At 41.1% G+C, this 20351-nt stretch overlaps 1 protein-coding gene across 3 annotated transcripts in view; it reads right to left on the bottom strand.

The window, feature by feature from the left end:
- GRPR (gastrin releasing peptide receptor) overlaps positions 1-20351 on the bottom strand; it is a 36626-nt gene that overhangs the window by 7541 nt on the left and 8734 nt on the right. For all 3 annotated transcript variants that reach the window (XM_041740172.1, XM_041740170.1, XM_041740171.1), the window contains exon 2: positions 1571-1922. In XM_041740172.1, coding sequence (XP_041596106.1) covers positions 1571-1922 — 352 coding nt within the window. The remainder of the gene's footprint in view (positions 1-1570; positions 1923-20351) is intronic.

The following is a 20351-nucleotide window of genomic DNA, read 5'->3' as shown; positions in this document are numbered from 1 at the left end:
CAAAATAACTTCCTATTACTATTTTTTTAATCTCAAGTTCTTTCTGGGCTAAACTATGCAGGAAGCTTCTTAGACACAGTGGGCTGAGGATCTCCTTCCACTTCCATCACCCTCTGCTACTACTGCAAGGGGAGATATCTTTCTTATTAAAGAATTTTAGGGGGCAGCCCGGGTGGCTCAGTGGTTTGGCATCACCTTCAGCCCAGGGCCTGATCCTGGAGACCCGGGATCGAGTCCCACATCGGGCTCCTTGCATGGAGCCTGCTTCTCCCTCGGCCTGTGTCTCTGCCTGCCTCTCTCTCTCTCTCTCTCTCTCTCTCTCTGTGTCTCTCATGCAAAAATAATAAATAAAATCTTTATTAAAAAAAAGAATTTTAGGTACAATGGATGTTCACTATTGAGTGGTCTTTCAAATACAGAGACCGTTTCACTGAGAACTGCCCCTCTCTCCTCATAATTGAGGAAAGAAAAAAACCAACCAACTTTTTTTTTTTTTTTTGCCAACCAACTTTAAAGGGTGAAGCCACCCACTGAATCGGCTGTACATTTAAATGGATGGGGCATCTTTCTGCTTTTTCCGTCATAAATACCACAGGATCTACATTTGGGCTAGAAAGCAAGAACTGACAAAATCGAGAAAGCTGGAGCCCCTGGTTTCTGCTATTCATATTTCAAGTTTGAAATTATGCAGGGGGGCAGCCCCGGTGGTGCAGCAGTTTAGTGCCGCCTGCAGCCCGGGGTGTGATCCTGGAGACCCAGGATCGAGTTCCACGTCGGGCTCCCTGCGTGGAGCCTGCTTCTCCCTCTCCCTGTGTCTCTGCCTCTCTCTCTGTCTCTCATGAATAAATAAATAAAATAAAATCTTTAAAAAAAAAAAGAAATTTTACAGGGTTATAGGGGATGGGGAAGGGAGTCTAATGCATTTGGAGGGCATTCTGCATAATGGGCACTCTAGGTCACGTATGTGCTCTGGCTTTTAACCTTACAACAGCCTTACAATATAGGGGGCGATCACCCTATATCATGGGTACGAGAACTGAGGCTCAGAAAGAGTAAACGAGTTAGTCATGAAGTCTGGATTTGAACTCCAATCAATGTAAGCCTATCTTAATCGAACTTTTCTGTTTCCTCAACCAGCTTCACTTTCTTGCTCCCTCTGCTTTGTCCTTGTGTGGTAGTCCTCCTCCTCCTCAAACAATGTGACTGGAGTTAAAAGAAGTCACATCCCATTGAGTCTCAACATTTTATTCTGTTAACAATGCTTGTTCAGATATTTCTTAAAAAAAAAAAAAAAAAAAAAAAAACCAAAAAACCAAAACCGTACTTCAAATCTTCCAGATTCTCAACACCTCCCTAGCTTAGGTCTTTAGTAAGAGAACAAGATTATAAAGGATACCTGAATTCTTGGGCTTCTGTGGCTAGAAGTTTCCATTTCCCATCTGCCTGCAGATCACCCACCTCCTTTAATTGCAGAATCAGGTGACATGACCACCTAAATACTATACCTGTCAGTGGGGTGCAAAAGGGATCAAATCCCTAAAGAGGAAATGAATCAATTCTAGGCACCCACCTGCTTCTTGACATGTATATTCCCTTCCACAGGCAGATTGTAAGCACTCTGGATCAGATTTCTAGCAATGAAGTAGTAGTAGACGGAGATAATTGACAGTGGGATGATGTAGAAGACCAGGAAGGAAGCCATGGAGTGGATTTTGGGGTGCAGCTCGTTAGAGTGTGGGTATGGGGCACAGCTGATGAAGGTCTGGTTGGTGCTTTCCTCATGGAAGGGATGTAGATCAGAAAACACAGCCTCCGGGATGGCCAGAAGCATGGAGATAACCCAGATCAATGCAGCTTTGAGGCAGATCTTCATCAGAGCATGAGAGGCCTGGATATCCATTGGCCGGACGATGGCTTTGTACCTGGGGCAGGAAAAAGCGAATGTTGTGCGTAAATTGCCTAATATTATTATGGATGCCAGGGCAGGGACTAGGGTGAGGCAAGCCAGGCACCTGGGTACAATATTTGAGGAGGTGCTCACTCCCAGGTTCATGCAAGTGCGGACTCTACTCACACAACCATGACAGCGAGTGCCTCCCTAAATGTTATACCTGAGGGACGCCCAGGTGGCTCAGTGGTTGAGCGTCTGCCTTTGGCTCAGGGCGTGATCCCAGAGTCCCGGGATCGAGTCCCACGTTGGGCTCCCTGCATGGAGCCTGCTTCTCCCTCTGCCTGTGTCTCTGCCTCTCTATGTCTCTCATGAATAAATAAATAAAATCTTAAAAAAAAAAAAAGTCATACCTGAGTACCTCACCCTCCTTATCCTAGTCCTGGCTCTGAAGGATGTCACGTGCTCCTGGTTCTTCACCCACAATCTCTCTTAATTGTAAGGATACTTCTCAGAAAAGCTGAAGCGCCTTTCATTTTTCTTCTTAAGTCATAGAAACTAGTAACAAGCATGTTTAAAGACGGATATGGTGGGTGGGTGGGGGGTGCCTGGGTGGCTCAGTGGGTTAAGCGTCAGATCCTTGGTTTCAGCAGGTCATGATCTCAGGGTCATGGTATCAAGCCCCATGTCAGGCTCTGTGCTCAGCACAAGGTCTGCTTGAGATTCTCTCTCTCTCTCTCTCTCTCTCTGCCCCTCCCCTGACTCGTACTCTTTCTATCTCTCTCTAAAAGAAATAAATAAAAATCTTTTTAAAAAAAGGACACAGGGACAAGAGGGGCAAGAAGGTTAGCTTTTTAAAAAGATTTTATTTATCCATTCATGAGAGACAGAGAGAGAGAGAGAGAGAGAGGCAGAGACACTGGCAGAGGGAGAAGCAGGCTCCATGCAGGGAGCCCGACGTGGGACTCGATCCTGGGTCTCCAGGATCAGGCCCTGGGCTGAAGGCGGCGCTAAACTGCTGAGCCACCCGGGCTGCCCTGTTTGTTTGTTTTTGGCAAAGCCTTCAATTTGAGTATTCAAATGCAGTTTAGGGAACCTGAAGTCATTGAGTACTTACATTGGCCTCTTCTCTTTTCCAAAGGGTGCAGAACAAATAGCCCACTGAGAAAGTTATACCAGGAGCATGCCTGTGATTGTCAAATTAGTTTTCCCCTGCCTTCCTTCTCTCCCTCAGCTTCATCTTCTCTTGCAGTATTTGGGTCCCTCCTGGATTCTGAGCATTATGCACCCCTGTGTTGGGCTGAGTGCTCTAGGAAGCAGACACTGAGATGAAACCAGGAGGATAAGATGTCTATTGGGGGAGTAATACCTGTGAAAGGCAAAAGGGAAGGACGCAAGATTGGATGGAGGGGAGCTGTCACACGCTGATGCAGACCTGACAAGGTCCTACACCAGTGAAAGTGACCAACCATCCTAATTTGTCTGGAGATTCCCCAACTTTAGCACTGAAGGTCCTCCATCCTAGGAAATAGCTCAGTCCCAGCAAACAGGGACAGCTAGTCACCCTCTACCAGCCTAATGGGGAGCTTGGTAACAAAGATTGCCCAGCAGAGGAGTCCTGTCCTGGGTGGAAATGGCCAGGCCCTTCTACCACCAGCTGCAGGAACTGTCCAAGATGATCATGACCGTAGCTCAAAAGCTGAAGTGGACCCTGAAGGAACCTACAGCTGGAGGCTATCAGCTCACCACAGTCCCTGCAGCTGGATAGTGAATCTTTTCTTCAAGGGAGGTCTGAGCAGAGCATCCCAATGTCTGCCACAACTCCCCGTACAACACCTAGTGCAGTGGGGTGCACACCTGTTTTGTGTGTGTACTTGTCTGAGAACCCACTAGAGGATGGGCCTCTGGTAGACAAAGAGTGTCTTCCATCTTGGCATCTGCCAGCACTGTGATCTGCACACACTTGACAAATATTTGTTCAGTTGAACGTGAGCTGCGATAGTGTGGAAGTTGATGTGAATTGGGACCAACTAAATGTGAGGGTGTTCATCGCTGAAATGCTGTGTTAAAACTGGCTCCACCATTGATACTCTTTTATACGATGGACTTCAGTGATGGGAGAACACTTATTCCCACTTGCTTCCATGTTGATTAACTTCCACTGAATTACCACTCTTTGCTGTACCCCAATTCCTCACTCACTTTCTGCCTCCCTCCAGGGAAAGAGTGTGAGTTATTAAGAGGCGAGTTTGAGAAAAAGAACACAGCGTGTGCACTGGGCTCAGAGAAACCTACGGTTGTCTAATTGTCCCTGACCAGGGGACTAGCACATGTAATAGAGGAGATCAGGTGTTTGCAAGTTCATTATTGCTGTGGACCGAAGTCACATTTTCCAAATAGCTTTACCAGGCATAGAAGAAATCATTTTTTATTGTTCTAGATTTCTTTATCTAGCTGTTCCCAGCTCAGGTAGAGAAAGGAGGGCTCTTATATAATGGACATTCCCAGCACTCCAGCACAACACTATAGTCCGGCTTCAGTGTACCTCAGTTTGCTTTTCCATCCATAAACTATATTAGTTCATTTTAAACAATTACTGAAAAACATAAAAATTTCGAAGGCAGTGTTATTTTCTTCTGGCACTTTCTCTACGCACTAGTCACCTCAAACATTTTCATTTCTAGTTTTGAATGTAGGCGAGGAATTTATATCTTTAATTAAAGGTATGTGAACATATATGGCCAAAGATGTATCTCTGATAGCCAAAGCTATCTCTGATAAATCAATTACAGATAAAGTAGTAATTATGACTTTTATCTGCGTTTTCTGGCAGAGAACAGTCATAAGTACCATTAACACTCCAAGTGAAGGTGATTCACTCCTGCATGAGTGACTCACTTCTGCATGAGGCAGAAACCAGAGTGAATGGCTTACCTCCATGTCTCTTGGGAATCTTGTACTCCTAAGTGCAAAATACCATGGGAACTGTTGAGCTGCTATTTCAAATTCACAACTTTTGAAATATAAAAGATAGTATGAAAACATTACTTTTTTAGTCTTGCCAGAAAAATAATTTTAATCTAAATAAGCTTCTAGATCTATGTACCAGTTTTCAGGAAATGTGGGGATAAAAGAATCTGCTAAATGATGCCAGGAAGATTCAGTCAAATCCTGAATTGGAAAATTCTACGGGAGTGACTCTATTTTTTCCCAACAAATATATGGCATAAAAAAAGGAGAAAAGATATATATAAAAAAAAAAAAAGGAGACCTACTGAGATGTGTGACATACTAAGTGTAATGTGTAGGCTCCTTTTGGATTTTGATTCAAACCAAACAACCATAAAAAGATATTTTTGAGACTATTGAGGAAAATCAAATACAGATTTAGAACTGGTGATATTAAGGAATTATTTTTAATATACTGGGTATGATAATGGTATTGTGAGTCTGTCTTTTTAAAAAGACTCTATTAAAAACATGCCCTAAAATATATACCATGAGTATATTTACAGTGAAATAATATAATGTCCAGGATTTGCTTTTAAATATTCAGATACATTCATATATCACTTGTGCAATTAAAAAATAAGTGAAAATGCACTGCAAACAATTTTCTGTTATGGAATATTCATATAAAATCAGAGTAATTAAAGAAATCCCATTTACTAAGCTCTTGCTTTGTGCCAAGCAGAGAATTACACCTACATTATCTAATTTATGTTCCAGACAACAGATAGATGCGATTATCCTCATTCTACAGGTGACAAACTGAAATTCAATTTCAGAGGTGGGGGGAATTAGTATGCAATTGAGGACCAACTCCTTTCAGGATATCATAGCTCTTTCAGAAGACAACTCTGGGTAAATCCTTCTTAGAAGCAGAGAAACAGGAGCACTTGGGTGGCTCAGTGGTTGAGCATCTGCCTTTGGCTCAAGTCGTGATCCCAGGGTCCTAGGATTGAGTCCTATATCAGGCTCCCAGCAGGGAGCCTGCCTCTCCCTCTGCCTGTGTCTCTGCCTCTGTCTCTGTGTGTCTCATGAATAAATAAAATCTTTAAAAAAAAAAAAAGGGAGAGAGAGAGAGAAACAGACCAGAAGTTTCCCAAATGTGTCTGGAACACACCAAATGCCCCCTGCAAGTCTAGTGGTTCTATAGAGCATGGAACATGTCAGTCTATTTCTTCTTCTGGTTTAGACAGCTCTCCCTGGAGCTCCCAATGCAGGGGGTCGCCACTGGGGGTTCTTGTTTAGGAGTGATGGCTAGTTGGACTGGGGTGGAAACCTGATCTGAGACCAGCCAGTGAACTGCCTGACCAGCAACTGAAGAGCTTACGCATTTAAACTGAAAAAAATGAGAGGATGTAGTTAGTTGATAACAGATGCTGGAAATAAGATTTTGATGTCAAAGAAGGGATTGGGCATATTTTAACCACGTACAAGATGAATAAGCAGAGTAGGTGGATTGAGAGAAAGAGAAAGAATGAGGCACACATACAAGAGTAAGCTGATGGGGTGCCTGAGTGGCTCAGTTGATTAAGCGTCTGACTCTTGATTTCGGCTCAGGTCATGATCTAAGGGTCATGAGATCGACCCCGTGAGATCAAACGCTGCATCGGGCTCCATGCTCAGCATGGAGTCTGCCTGAGGCTCTCTCTCTGCCCCTCTCCCCTTTCTCCCTCTCTAAAAAAAAAAAAGAAAAAGAAAAAGAAAAAAAGAGGATGAGATGATGTGGCCTTGAGTGAAACAGAGGGTCCTTGGTTCCTGGCCCACCAACTGCTTTTGAATGTACAAGGGGTCTCCTGTTACAATCTCACAGTTCTCCCTTTCCCTTTTCACTTGAGTTTGAGTGGCTTCTGTTCTTTGTCAACAAAAGAGCCTTATCTAGAATAGTTAGACGAGATGGACATTTAAAGTTATCATCAGATTTATTTCCAGCATCATTCTGCATACATCATCTCCTACTTGCTGCCCTCTGAAAGAATGAGCGATGGACTTTAATTGTACTCAGGGGACAAAGAGTCTGTGGTCTGTTCCTAAATTCTCCATTACTTTCCTGCCTTCCTCCTTCCTTTCTGCCCAGTCCCAGAGTCTCCATTCATCTGAATCCCGTCCTTCCAAATTCTGGTTGATAAGTATCATCTTGATGAAGCATTTGCTGCCCAATCTAGGCTTCCGTGATTCCTGTTCTTTCTCCTAACCTGTCTAATTTTATGACAGGATTATCGATGCTCTTCATTTAATGTCTACTGTGCACCATCTTGAATTGTCTGCTAGCTTCCCATGGGTATGTCTTTTCTACCTGACTTCCTAATAAATGTCCTGAGGTTAGAAGCTTACATCTGTTCCTCTTCTCTTCTTTCTGTATCGCTGAAACTGCTCCAAGTCTCTTGTTCTGCATGTCACTCACTTCAAAGTAGAGGCTCAGTGCGTACTTGCTAATTAATTAATAATATGTGGCGTGCAGGTGTGTCTCTTACTCCCAACTTCTCAAAAATGAGAGTAAATTTTCTTTTACATATTTAGTAAGAATCATCCTTCCATAGACTGACAAATTCACTCCTCTGATACTATGGGGCTCAAGACAATTGCCTCCCACTCCTGAAAACATCTGTGCTTCATTTTTCTTATGCAAACATTGGAAAGGTCAGAAACATTCTGTGTAATAAGATTAATGTCTCAAAGAGTTTTTTGGCAAATAGAAGTAGCAGACTCCCACTCTCAGGGTTGGAAAACTTTGCCCACAGAAAAGTATGTCTTTTATTCAAATATGGGCAGTTTGTTTTTAAGGATCCGGCATTTCGGCCCTCATTTGTCCATAATTACCTACTGAAGTCTGTAGGAACTGTTGAACCACAGTATTTTAAAAGCTCCTGATGCACACTACCTGGAGTGGGCTGAGGTGAAGAGAAAGTGAAAGGAATGAAACGGTCTCTAGGTAATTGGCACATTGTTGGCATTTAAATGAGAATCCTAACACCTAATCAGTTTTGACGAGGCTCTTAAACATCAGCTTGATTTTCCTCTGAAAATAACACCAGGAACTTTTCTGAAGAAACATGAGGGGATTATTAGCTGACTTGTAAAATGACTGTAATCCCGAGAAATGGGATCTTACCTCCCTTTGAGCTATTACTCTGCCAGTGGAGAACTTGGTGGTCCTTGGTACGAATCCGTTATTTTTAAGTGTGTAACAGATTACAGTTACTCTTTTCTGTTTTCTCCAGGCCGAATAACTCCAATGCTCTTTTTCACTCCTTCTTGATATACTCTGGTTTGCTCTGGGCTTTAATGTGGACTTAGGAGCAGAGATCTGGTTCCTAATGGTGATTCTACCCATTAGATTTATGGTCTTGGACATAAATCTAAGGGACTCTGCACTTCAGTATTCTCAACCCTCCACAGGAGATAATAACTGCAGTCTTCAATGTAAGAAATGATTCTGGCAAGAACGATAAAACCACCGAGGGAGAGGTTATAGGGGAACAGGATATTCATATAGTTTCAAAGAGTCTCCCCATAGACTACTATCTAATTGCAAAGAGGAAAAATGTACCTTTATGTTGGGGAGATCCAGAAGTCACCCCTTTAACCAGATGGTCAAACCCAGAGTGAACTTCTCCACTAGTTAGAGTAGGCACAAAGTCTATGGCCCATGATACTTTTAGGGGTTTAGAAAAGGGTTTCAGTTTCTTTTAAAATGAGAAGAAAAAAATGAATATAATTCATCTTGGATTATATTTATCTTTATGCTGATATAACTATAAAATATAATTCTTAATATTTTTTTAATGGAGAAAGGGTCCCATAAAGGTAAAAGTGCCAAGGGCCCATGAAACTCATCATTTGGCCCCGATTAAATTTAGCATCACCAATACTGGGACCATCTGAAATCATTTATGTGCCTCCTGATAAAATGCAGTGGGAAGAACACAACATTGCCTATGCAGTCGTCTTGCCCAAAAATTTTAACCTGAATCTATATATGAGGAAACAAGGAGACAAATCCAATTCTGGAATATTCTATGAGATAACTGGCTTAGATTCATCAAAACAGTCAACATCATTTTTTTAGAAGAATATAGGAGAGCTACTGTTACACCTTAAAGGAGATAAAAGAGATGTAACAAGTAATCCATTTCACAATATGTACATATAACAAATCATTATGTTATGCATCTTAAACTTATACAATGTTATGTATCACTTATAACTCAATAAAACTGGGGAAAAAAAGAACCAAATGTAATGCATATGCCTTAATTTTATCCTGGATTTTTTTTTTTAAGTAATGAATTATTTATTTATTTATTTATTTTGGAAAATAGGGGAAATATGACTACATATCAGATGGTATTAAGGAATTATTGTGAATTTCATTAAGTGTGCTAATGATATTGGGGTTGTGCAGAAGAATGTCCATGTTCTTAGGGAATACACACTGAAATAGGAGTGAAAGGTTAAGATATTTGCACCTTACTTTGCAGAGTTCAACAAAATAAAACAAATGTGTATGTATACACACACACACACACACACACACAGAGCAAGAACAAAGTCTAGGAAATGAATTGTTGAATGTGGGTGGGTATTATATAGAAGTTCATAAACAAGGGAGAAAACATGCTAAAATATAGAATTTTAAAAAGATAAACTAAAGAAAGAGATAAACTAACAGTAAAATAACATAAAATAATGTGTTAGGGGCACCTGGGTGGCCCAGCTCAGGTCTTGATCGCAGGGTTGTGAGTTCAAGCCTGCACTGGGCTCCATGCTGAATGTGGAGCCTACTTATAAAAAGAATAAAATAAAATAATATGTTCTATAGTTTATTCTCTTTTATTAACTGTAAACCTGTTTGTCATCGGAAAAACTTTCTTATAATTCTAACATGATTGAATGTGTCATATCTGATTAGTGCCTATACCAGGAATGAGGGAACTTTGTTATAGTCACATTGTTCCCTGGGGCTTGCAATTTTAGTATCATTTACAATCTGTGGGGTTTTGTTTAGCTCTGTTTTGTAGGAATATTTTCAAGCCACTTGTCCACTTGGGGACATTAGTTTAGTTAAAACTAGATCATACCAAAACACAGCATTCTGCAGAACCTCTCCAAAACCTGGAAAGTGGAGGGAAGAATGAGGTGTCATTGTTGAGTCTCCTTGAACATGATGAGGGATCCTCTGCTGTGGACTCAGGGAGAGACTGAGCCTCAATTTGGACACTGCATATTACTAACGTTTAATTCATCTTTATTTTTAGATAAAAATCAATATAAATAGAAATTTTTATATTTTCCTCCCTTACCTGTTAGACCAGGTTGCACCTCTTCGGGAGGGCATGAACCCCACTTTGCAGTCCTTACAGATGGAAATTTCCCTTGTAAATGGCTCTTACAAAAGGGTATCTTTGGTTAGGATTTTCAGAACTTGTCCTGTCTCTGCTGTTTCTTAAGAAATAACCAGCCTAAAATCATCCTTATGCCAAAGTGGCACATTTTGGGGTGGCAAATTCTGCCCCCCTTTGGCTGGCATTGAAATTAAGGGAGAAAAGCAAAAAAAGTATTAGAATGTCTGTTTCCCACCTGCTCCATCCATCGTGAAAACGCTATGTTTCTAGGCAGACACAAAATTCACTTCTTCCTTGAGTCTGTTATACTGAATCTTCTGCCTTTTTTACTGCTGTATACACACCCTGAAGTTCCCTGTGGCCTGGGCCTAGAGTAAGGTCTGAGCTCTTTCATAAATTCAGAGGCGTCAGGGCCGAAAGAGGCTGTCCAAATGAGACATGGGAGCCAAGTTGAAAATGGCATCAGGGAAGATCTAGAGTCTGGCACAGGAGAAGGTTCAGAAGTGCAGGTGCTATTTCTGGGCTATGAGGGATGCAGAAGCCGAGCATAAGATGGAAAGAAGAGATGCAAGCAATTGTTGGACATCTTATGATGCCCTGGCAGAAGGAGTTGGGCAAACACTGACCTTTGGGCCCCAAATGGGTTTCAGCAGGATGACCTAATTCCAAAGCTCAGAGCTAATCCGATAAGGGAATTTGTCAGAAGGGGTATAACCAGGAGGAAATACTACAGTTCCCAGTGGGTATGTTTAAAATGACAAAGGAGAGCAGAAACCCAGTTAAATTTTAGTAGGTGTGCACACATCCTGGTACAAGTTGTTCGTAGGCCATTCCTCAAAGATGTTATGGAGGGAAGAACATATATTTATAACTTGTTAGGCTTTTTTAGCAATTTATGAGCCAAAAAGTTTGAAGAACATTTATAAATCCCACTTTCAAGTTGTAGTTGGACATGGCCTGCATTTACTCTACCGAGTAACACAGATGATAGAGAATGGAGAAAAATCACAAAGACAGAGAAAAATCACCCATGCTTTAGGGCGGAAGATAAAATAGACTCGGGGTAATAAATTGTCTTTATAAATTGTCATTCACCACCCAACCGACTCGGAGACAAGGATTTAGGTGCAAGTAGTTTGTTCGAGAGGAGATCCCAGGAAGCACAGGGCAGGAGGGTGTGGCAGAGCTTGGGTTTCAACATCGGCCCTGAGTCCAGATCTTAAACCGTGAGACCTTCAGATCTCCGTTTTCTTCATCTGTGAAAGGGAACTCATGGTATCACTCTTACTTGCTATAAGGAGGAGCTAAGTGAGGAGTCTCAAAAGTACTCTGAAAAGTAGGAAGCACGATTTAAATAAAAAGCGATTGCATTTCATGAAAAGAAATGACTGTCCACTGAATAACACCTGGGTGAGATTTCAACAACATCCTCTTGGCTCCCTTATGAACATAAATAACAATCATGCTCAGGGTACACTCATTCTCTCTCTCTCTTTTTTTAAGATCTTATTTATTTACTTGCAAGAGAGAGAGAGCAGGCAAGACAGAGAGCACAAGGTGGGAGGGGAGGGGCAGAGGGAGAGGGAGAAGGAGAAGCAGGCTCTCTGCTGAGCAGGGAGCCCGACCTAGGTAGGACTCAATCCCAGGACCCTGGGATCATGACCTGAGCTGAAGGCAGACACTTAACCAACTGAGCCACCCAGGAGCCCTGGTACACTCACTCTTGTGACTAGGAATTCTAACAGTTCATAAAGAAGTTAATACATTATCTCATTTCATCATTACAAAAATTGTAATAGTCCTATGATATATTAAAAGTAAATACCACCTAGGGCAGCCTATGTGGCTCAGCGGTTTAGCGCCTGCCTTGGGTCCAGGGCCTGATCCTGGAGACCTGGGATGGAGTCCTGCGTCAGGCTCTCTGCATGGAGCCTGCTTCTCCCCCTGCCTGTGTTTCTGCCTCTCTCTTTCTCTGTTTCTCATGAATAAATAAAACCTTAAAAAAAAAGTAAATACCCTTATCCCCATTTTATAAATCAGAAAACTGAGACCTGTAAACTCACACAGTTGACAATGCGAAGAACCAGGGCTCAAACTCAGACATGTATTCAAATTCAGTGCTTTTGAATTTGTCCTCACTATGAATAGCGCTCCACTAAATTGACCTCTAGGCATTAACAATAAAAGAAAGAGAAAACAATACAATGAAAGAAAGGACAGTTACCGTTTAATAGGTAGGGAGTTTCAGTTTGGGAAGATGAAAAAACTTCTGGAGGTGGATGGTGGTGATGGTTGCACAACAATGTGAATGTACTTAATGCCATAGAACTAAGCACTTCAAAAATGATCAAAACAGGAAATTTTATGCTTTGTATATTTTACCACAATAAACTCAGGAAGGAAAGAGGAGGGGGGAGAGAGAGAGCGAGGAAAGAAAAGTTTGGAAGTTTGTCACCAGGCAACCTCAGGGGTGTCTTAATTAAGAACCATTGAAAAAGTTTGCTTTGAGTCAGCAAAGCTATCATCATGGAAAATGGTCTAGATAGTGCATTTGAATGACTTTTTTTCAGTTAAAAATTTTAGTATAAAAGTGCTAACAGCCTTTTCCCAAGACATCTCCCTTGGCCCAAACACCATTTCTCTAACCATTTCAGGCCCACACAAATCCCTGAAGGTACTGAGGAAATGATTCTCCGGGAGCACAATTCCACCTTTTTGCAATTTTAAAGGGCCTTGCTTCCCTGAGAAGAACTTAGAGGAGGCAGTACTGTGGGTGCTGGTGAAACCGTTTGGAAGAGGCAGTGAGAAGCTCAGTGTGTGGTCACATCATTCCCCATGAGCAACGGGAAGCTTCTGCTTGGGAAGCTTCTGCCCCCAAGCCCGCCACCCATGCAAACTGGAATCCGGGTGAGCCTTGAGCTAAAACTCTCTCCTTTTCTTCATTTAAACAATTGTTAGCATCACAGAGGACCCAGGGCACACTGGAAAAAGACACATATCTTAAAGATGTTGGGGTCTGACTCAGTTTTTGATTCGAAAGCAAATGCGCAGGACGACAGGGCCTCATACTTTTATTTTATTTTTTAAAGGATTTTATTTATTTATTCATGAGAGACATATAGAGAGAGGCAGAGACACAGGCAGAAGGAGAAGCAGGCTCCATGCAGGGAGCCCGATGTGGGACTTGATCCTGGGACTCTAGGATCATGCCCTGAGCCCAAGGCAGATGCTCAACCGCTGAGCCACCCAGGTGTCTCAGGGCCTCATACTTTAAAGCACCACACAGCTGTCTGATTCGTGTTGCATTGTTTTTATTCTATCCCCCAGGAAGTCTGTCCTGGCTAACTGGACAGGGGTCGTGGATCCCCCTAGGTTCTACTCTGATATTACGATAGTGATGCAACGGGACAGATGTAGCTGCACTTGTGATGAACGCCCCATAATGTCTAAGCGTGTCCAATCACGAGGCTGGACACCTGAAACTAATGTAACATTGTGGGTCAACTATGCTCAGAAAAAAAAAATACCAACACTCGCTGCTAAGTGACTGCGTCAGCAAGCGTGCACACGCTTCTACATCAGGGACGGCAGACTAAGGATCTACTGGCCAAAGCTGTCCCTTTTCCTGTTTTCATGTGGCCCATAAGCAAAGAAGAGTTTTTTACATTTTAAATGGTCGGGAAAAAAGTAATCAAAAGATGAATCACATTTTGTGACATGTGAAAAGTACATGAAATTCAAATTTCAGGGTCAATAAATAAGGCTTTACTGCAATACAGCTATGCCCATTTTCTTTTCTTTTCTTTTTTTTTTTTTAAGATTTTATTTATTTATTCATGAGAGACACACAGAGAGAGAGGCAGGGACACAGGCAGAGGGAGAAGCAGGCCCCATGCAGGGAGCCCGACGCGGGACTCGATCCCGCGTCTCCAGGATCAGGCCCCAGGCCGAAGTTGGCACTAAACGGCTGAGCCACCCGGGCTGCCCCCACTTTCTTACATAATATCTGTGGCTGCTTTTGTGCTATAACGGCAGAGTTGAGTAGTTGCAAAGGAGACACTTTATGGCCCATAATGCTGAAAATATTTATTATATGGCCCTTGAGCAAAAAGGTTTCCTGGCCCCTGGCCTGTGTGCACTGAATGTGTGAACACGGCCAGCATTTCTGCTGCTCTCTGCCTGTCCATACCCAAATCGCTGGTTCCTTCTTTATTGGAGGAAAGAATCTGTCTTCCATGTCACACAGCGCTCTGCCTGTCAGGCTTCTTAATTTGTGATAATGAAGACAATAGGCCACTGACCTTTGGCGTTGGTCTTCCAGTGTTAAACACCCATTGTTCAGGATGCTTAGTCAATGTATTAGCACAGGCAGGTACTAATTCAGCATCTCAAGCTCCGCTTGGCACTATGGATATAAAAGTCCCTGACCACTAAGGATTTAAAAATCTGCTCAGAGAAGCAAGCTATGCCCCCGGAAAGCCCTGATACAACAAGAGAAAGATACACACTAGGGTGCCCTTTGTGAGACATTCTTAGAACAGACGGTGCTGGGTCAGTATATGAAGTGCTTACCATGGTACAGACGTATGAGAACATGGTTTACGACAAACCTGCTTTCTATATAATTACGGAATAGAGAACTTAAGAGTCATCAAGTCCCATTTCCTGTACATCACAGAAGAGGAAACTAGTGCCCACAGAGGTCTCATGGTCGGTTGGATGAGAAGACTGGAACCTGGGTCTCTGGATTCCCAAGTTAGCTATATTTAACTGTAGCTCTTCAGAGTCTCAGGTCTTTTTAAAGCACCAGTAAAGAATGCTTGAAACTAAATATTTACTATACTTATCTTCATCCTGTAGTACATGTTTTCCTCAAACCATCATTTTAACCTTCAGTTTCAACTCTGCTGACAACCTAGGAAAGAAAAGATGCCAAATTCTGATTTTTCTGTTCTTCTGTGGTGTTTCCAATCATTTAAAGTGGAAGGGAAGGGATGCCTGGGTGGTTCAGTCAGTTGAGCACCCGACTCTTAATTTTGGCTCAGGTCATGATCTCAGGGTCGTGGGATCGAGTCCCATGGGCTCTGTGTTCAGCAAGAAGACTGCTCCTCTCTCTCTCCCTCTGCACCCTCCCTGCTCAAGCACATGCGCACATGCACGTGCTCTCTCTCTCCAACAAATAAATCTTAAAAAAAAAAAAGTGGAAGAGGAAAAGAAAATACTGAAGTTCTTAAAAATCTGTTTTGATTGCTATTTATTTAAAAAGAAATAAGCATTTCCCGTATGCTCTCATGGAGAAACCACTGTGGATTGTTTTTACATAATTTTGTACTTTTTAAAATTATGTTTAACATATCTCTCATAACAGAGGCCTGACCCTGGTATGAAACTGCCAATAACAAAACAAAACAAACAAAAAACAGCACCAAAGGGAAAAAAGAAACCTTGAAAAGCTTGAGGTTGACCTGTAGTCATTCTATTTATATGTAGACAATGTAAAGAAATAAGTGAGTCACATGGACATATTATTATTGTTACAATAAGTTCTTCTCACACTGGAAATAAATTTTTATGTGATGCACTTCGCATTTTCTTCCTGCTTCTTTCCTATGTTACCTGTAGCTATTCCCACTGGCCAACTGGTCTGAGTACAATACAAAAAAAAAAAAAAGGAAAAAAGTAATAAAGAAGTGAAGTTTAAAGAAATGTACATCAGGAACATTTTGGCTCTTTCCTTCCCACAAAATTTTAGCTGTTATCAATCACTGCATAACTAAATGCTGGCTCTAGCTCTTGCTTATTGGGGCTAAGAGTCCTGGCTTAGTTGAAAGATCCCAGAGGCTTTGATGTACCTACAATATTTGGCAGTGTCCACTGCTGCAGGCCTCAGCTGAGACTCCTGACTTACTCACTTTGAAGTTAGCCAGAGCTCACTTCTCTGAATCGAAACTCCTGAGATAATGTGAGGCTATGAATGCTGATCCCCCAGGTCTAACTAGGGAGTTCTGTACTCTTCTTCAGAGGAACTGGGATATGGATAGCTTCTAGGGCAGCAGACCCAGGTCTTTAAGAGAGGTGGGATGGGATTTTCCACTTCTGATAATGGCAAACCAGCTAGTTGCTGAGTAACTCTCCTAAAATGAAAAGTTAGAAAATCTCTTTGAAAACATCAGAGAAATACCAAGGCAGTAAGGATTTGAGGGGCCAAAATCCTGGAGAGAAGGGAAGTGAAAGAGACGACAGTGTTATTCAGTACCATTTTCCCTTAAGGCATTTACCAAGTTTCGAGCAGCAACAGAGAAATAAAGCTGAGCAAAGCTTCTAGAAGTTTTAGGAGGAAGGAGGACAATAAATAGAGTTTAAGGCCCACCAAGGAGAGGAGGCCAGGCAAACATCCCAGGCTTTCAGTTCAGATTCCCAAAGGGAGACACCCTAGTAGGAGGAGTGAACTATTTCTCAAAACGACCAAAGCCCAGTCTCCAATCTGCTCAGTCCCTGATTGGGTCAGATATACTACCCCCTGCTAATTATCTGTAAGAAGCAAGAGCTAATCTTTTCTGGAAGATGGTAACACTCAGAGCCTCAAATTATTTACAATTCTTCATATAAAATCAGGTAGTCAAACAAAATTGCCTCATACACCAGGGGGCAAAATAAAATGGCCAAAATACAAGAGAAGAAAATCTATAATAGAAACCAGCTTATAGAGGTTCCGCATGTTAGATTATCAGAGAGGGATTTTAAAATATATTGGGACTAATTCAAGAAATTTTATGACAAGATGGAACCAGATGGAAAGACTAGACACAGCTGAAGAGAGGATTAGTGAGCTGAAAATGGCCTGAGTGTAGTTCAGTGAGAAAAAAGGATGGAAAACACAACAAAAGGAGCAGGGAATTTATGGGTCTTGGTGAAATGAGATTGTGTTTAAAATGGTTCCTAGTAACAGAGGCGTGACCCAAGGATGAAATTTTCTGCCTCAATAAAAGCAAAAACAAGCAAAGGAGGAAGAAAACTCAAAAAGCTTATGTTAATCTGTAGTATTCTGTTGATATGTGGACAGTATAAGAAAGGAGAGGAAAAAAAGACTTGGAGAGAAGCAATATTTAAAGTTGCAGTGGTTGAGAACTTGACAAGACCGGTTAAAATTTACAACCACAGATTTAAGAAAAGCTATGAATCTCAAGCAGGAAAAATACAAAGAAAACCACAGCCAAGTGCATAATAGTAATGCTGCTGAAAACCAAAGATAAAGAAAAAATCTTAAAATCAGTCAGAGACAACTCAATAATTTTAGAGAGGCAACAACAAAACTGACATCTGTCATCATAGTGTAAGTCAGAGTACAATAAATGGCAACTTCAAAGTGTGAAAGATCAGAACTGCTGGCTTAGAATTCTATATGCAGTGAAAATATCCTCCCCCAAATTCCATCAAATGAAGGCATTTTCATACACTCAAAACCAGAAAATGTATCCCCACTAGATTTACACTAAATGAAATAGTGAAGGGCATTCTTTGGACAGAAGCAAAATGAAGTCAGAGTTGCAGGAAGAAATAGAGAACAACATAAAAGGTAAATACAGGAATAAATTTAAATCTAAAGGTAAATATGTGAGTGACTGTAAAGTATGTAAAAACAAGAAACATAATGAGTTGTGAGTTTTAAAATACAGAGAATTAAAATGTAAAATAACAGTAGCCCCCCTCCCTGAAAAGGCAGGAAAGAGTTAAAATAAAGTAATTAAAATAAAAGTGTCCTTGCATTGCAATCCTTGGATTGTCTGGGAGATGGGAAAGTACTAATTTATAGCAAATTCTAATAAGTCAAGGATACATGTTGTAAACTCTAGGGTAGCCCTTAAAAGAATACTCAGAAGAGCTCATATAATTAAACTCATGGGGAGGTTTAGAATAATTAAAACATTCACTAATTAAAAGAAGGCAAGAAGAGGGGCACCTGGGTGGCTCAGTGGTTGAGTGTCTGCACTCGGCTCAGATCATGATCCTGGGGTACTGGGATTGCATCCCGCATTGGGTTCCCCACGGGGAGTCTGCTTCTCCCTCTGCCTATGTCTCTGCCTCTCTCTCTGTGTTTCTCATGAATAAATAAATAAATAAAATCTTAAAAAAAAAAAAAAAGGAAGGCAAGAAGGATGGGAGAAAGGATAAGGAGACAGGTGAAACCAATAATGACCAAATAATAATGTGATAGATTTAAATCCAAATATATCAGCAAAGTCAAGTTTATCAGAGTGTCTGTGTTTATAGAACAGAAACCTGTAGCCAGATTATAAAGGGGAAAGACATTTGTATAAAATGACTCATGTTATGCATACTCACAAAACACCAACATTGATAAGGAAAGCTTAAAACTCATAATGCAAAGACATCCATGGCGCAGGTTAGTGGACGTCATCAATTTAATGAGTACTTAAGTTCACTCAAGGCATAAAGCTTCAAAAATTGTGAAATTGTATAGCTCATATAGGAAAAAAAATTGATAGTGGCTTTCTCAAATAACCTTAAACATTTTATAATAATCCTAAACATATATGATATAACCAGTAATGCATTATGGAGCTGAAAGAAATTTTAAAAAATCTTTTAAAAAATATTTTATTTATTAATTTATGAGACACACACACACACACACAGAGAGAGAGAGAGAGCAAGGCAGAGACACAGGCAGAGGGAGAAGCAGGGTCCATGCAGGGAGCCCAATGTGGGACTTGATCCCAGGACTCCAGGATCACGCCCTGGGCCGAAGGCAGGCGCTACACTGCTGAGCCACCCAGGGATCCCGAAATTTTTCTAACCTTTCCTTAATAATAGGCCAATTTTAATCAGCCATGCCACAAATCTGACAAGGCTTTCTAATTTCACTATAGAAAAGACTATCACCAAACCATAGTCATTTTAAGAGGAGACAAACGAGGATGAAGCCAAAATATTTAAGAAAACAAGTGTGACGGACATGTGTCAGGCAGTTAATTAATAGTTACTATGTTATTTTTCTGGACTTTGTGATGTTTGTAGAATTTATCAACTTATTTAAGTTGTGATTTCTAAATTTAATATATTTCTTAATCTTTCAAAACATTCATGTCTCTACCTAACTTTGCATTCATAATTTTACTTGTTTTTCCATTAAAAAGCATTCTCCAAATAGTTCCCATAAAACCTGGATAAGGTCTTGTCATCTACAGTTGGGATGACTACTGCAATCATTCTGTTAACCATCAAAGGAGATGAACATGATTCACAAACCATAATCCAGCCTTCCAGGCTCTCTTAGTAGAATCTACCAGAATTTACTCATTTTTTTAACTCCTTCTTTCATGTTTCCATCCAGTCATGTATTCAACAAACACTTATCAAGCCTCTCCTACAGGTTAGGGATGGTTTTAGTCTCAGAGAATATGCTAATGAATGAGATAGCCTCCCATTTTGGGAGGGTTATATTTTTAGTGGTTGAAGACAGATAGTAAACAAGCAAATAGATGAACAAAATAATTCTCAAGAAAATAATACTGGGTGATATTTACCAAAGAGGAATGAAGACATACCTTCATACAAAACCCTATGTGAATGTTTATGACAACTTTATTCAAATCACCCAAACCCCAAAACAACCCTAATGCCCACTGACTGAAGAAGGGATAAACAAACTGGTCTATCCACGCAGTGGAATACTACTCAGCAAAAAAAAGGAATGGGCTCCTGATAGATACAACAACATGAGTTGAAAGAAGCCAGACTTAAACAACTATATACTGCATAGTGTCATTCATATGATATTTTGGAAAAGATCAGTGGTTTCTAGGAGTTGAGGGTGGAGGAAGGGGACAGACTACATAAGGACATGATAGTATCGGGGGGTGATAGAAATGTTCTACATCCAGACTATAGTGGTGGTTACATACTGGATAAGTTTGACACAGTTCTGAGAAATGTACACCCAGAAGTTTACTATATGTAAGTTATACCTCAATCAACCTGAAAAAAGAAACTGGATGATGGAATAGTGTGGGTCATTCCTTTAGACTGAATAGCCAATAAAGACCTCCTATAGAAAGTGATATTTATTTTTAGGGCAGGGGCAGAGGGAG

This window comes from Vulpes lagopus, chromosome X (assembly GCF_018345385.1).
Source record: "Vulpes lagopus strain Blue_001 chromosome X, ASM1834538v1, whole genome shotgun sequence".
In the NCBI taxonomy this organism is placed as follows: domain Eukaryota; kingdom Metazoa; phylum Chordata; class Mammalia; order Carnivora; family Canidae; genus Vulpes; species Vulpes lagopus.
Note: the sequence above shows the minus strand (reverse complement) of the source record. Positions and strands in the feature narration are given on the sequence as shown.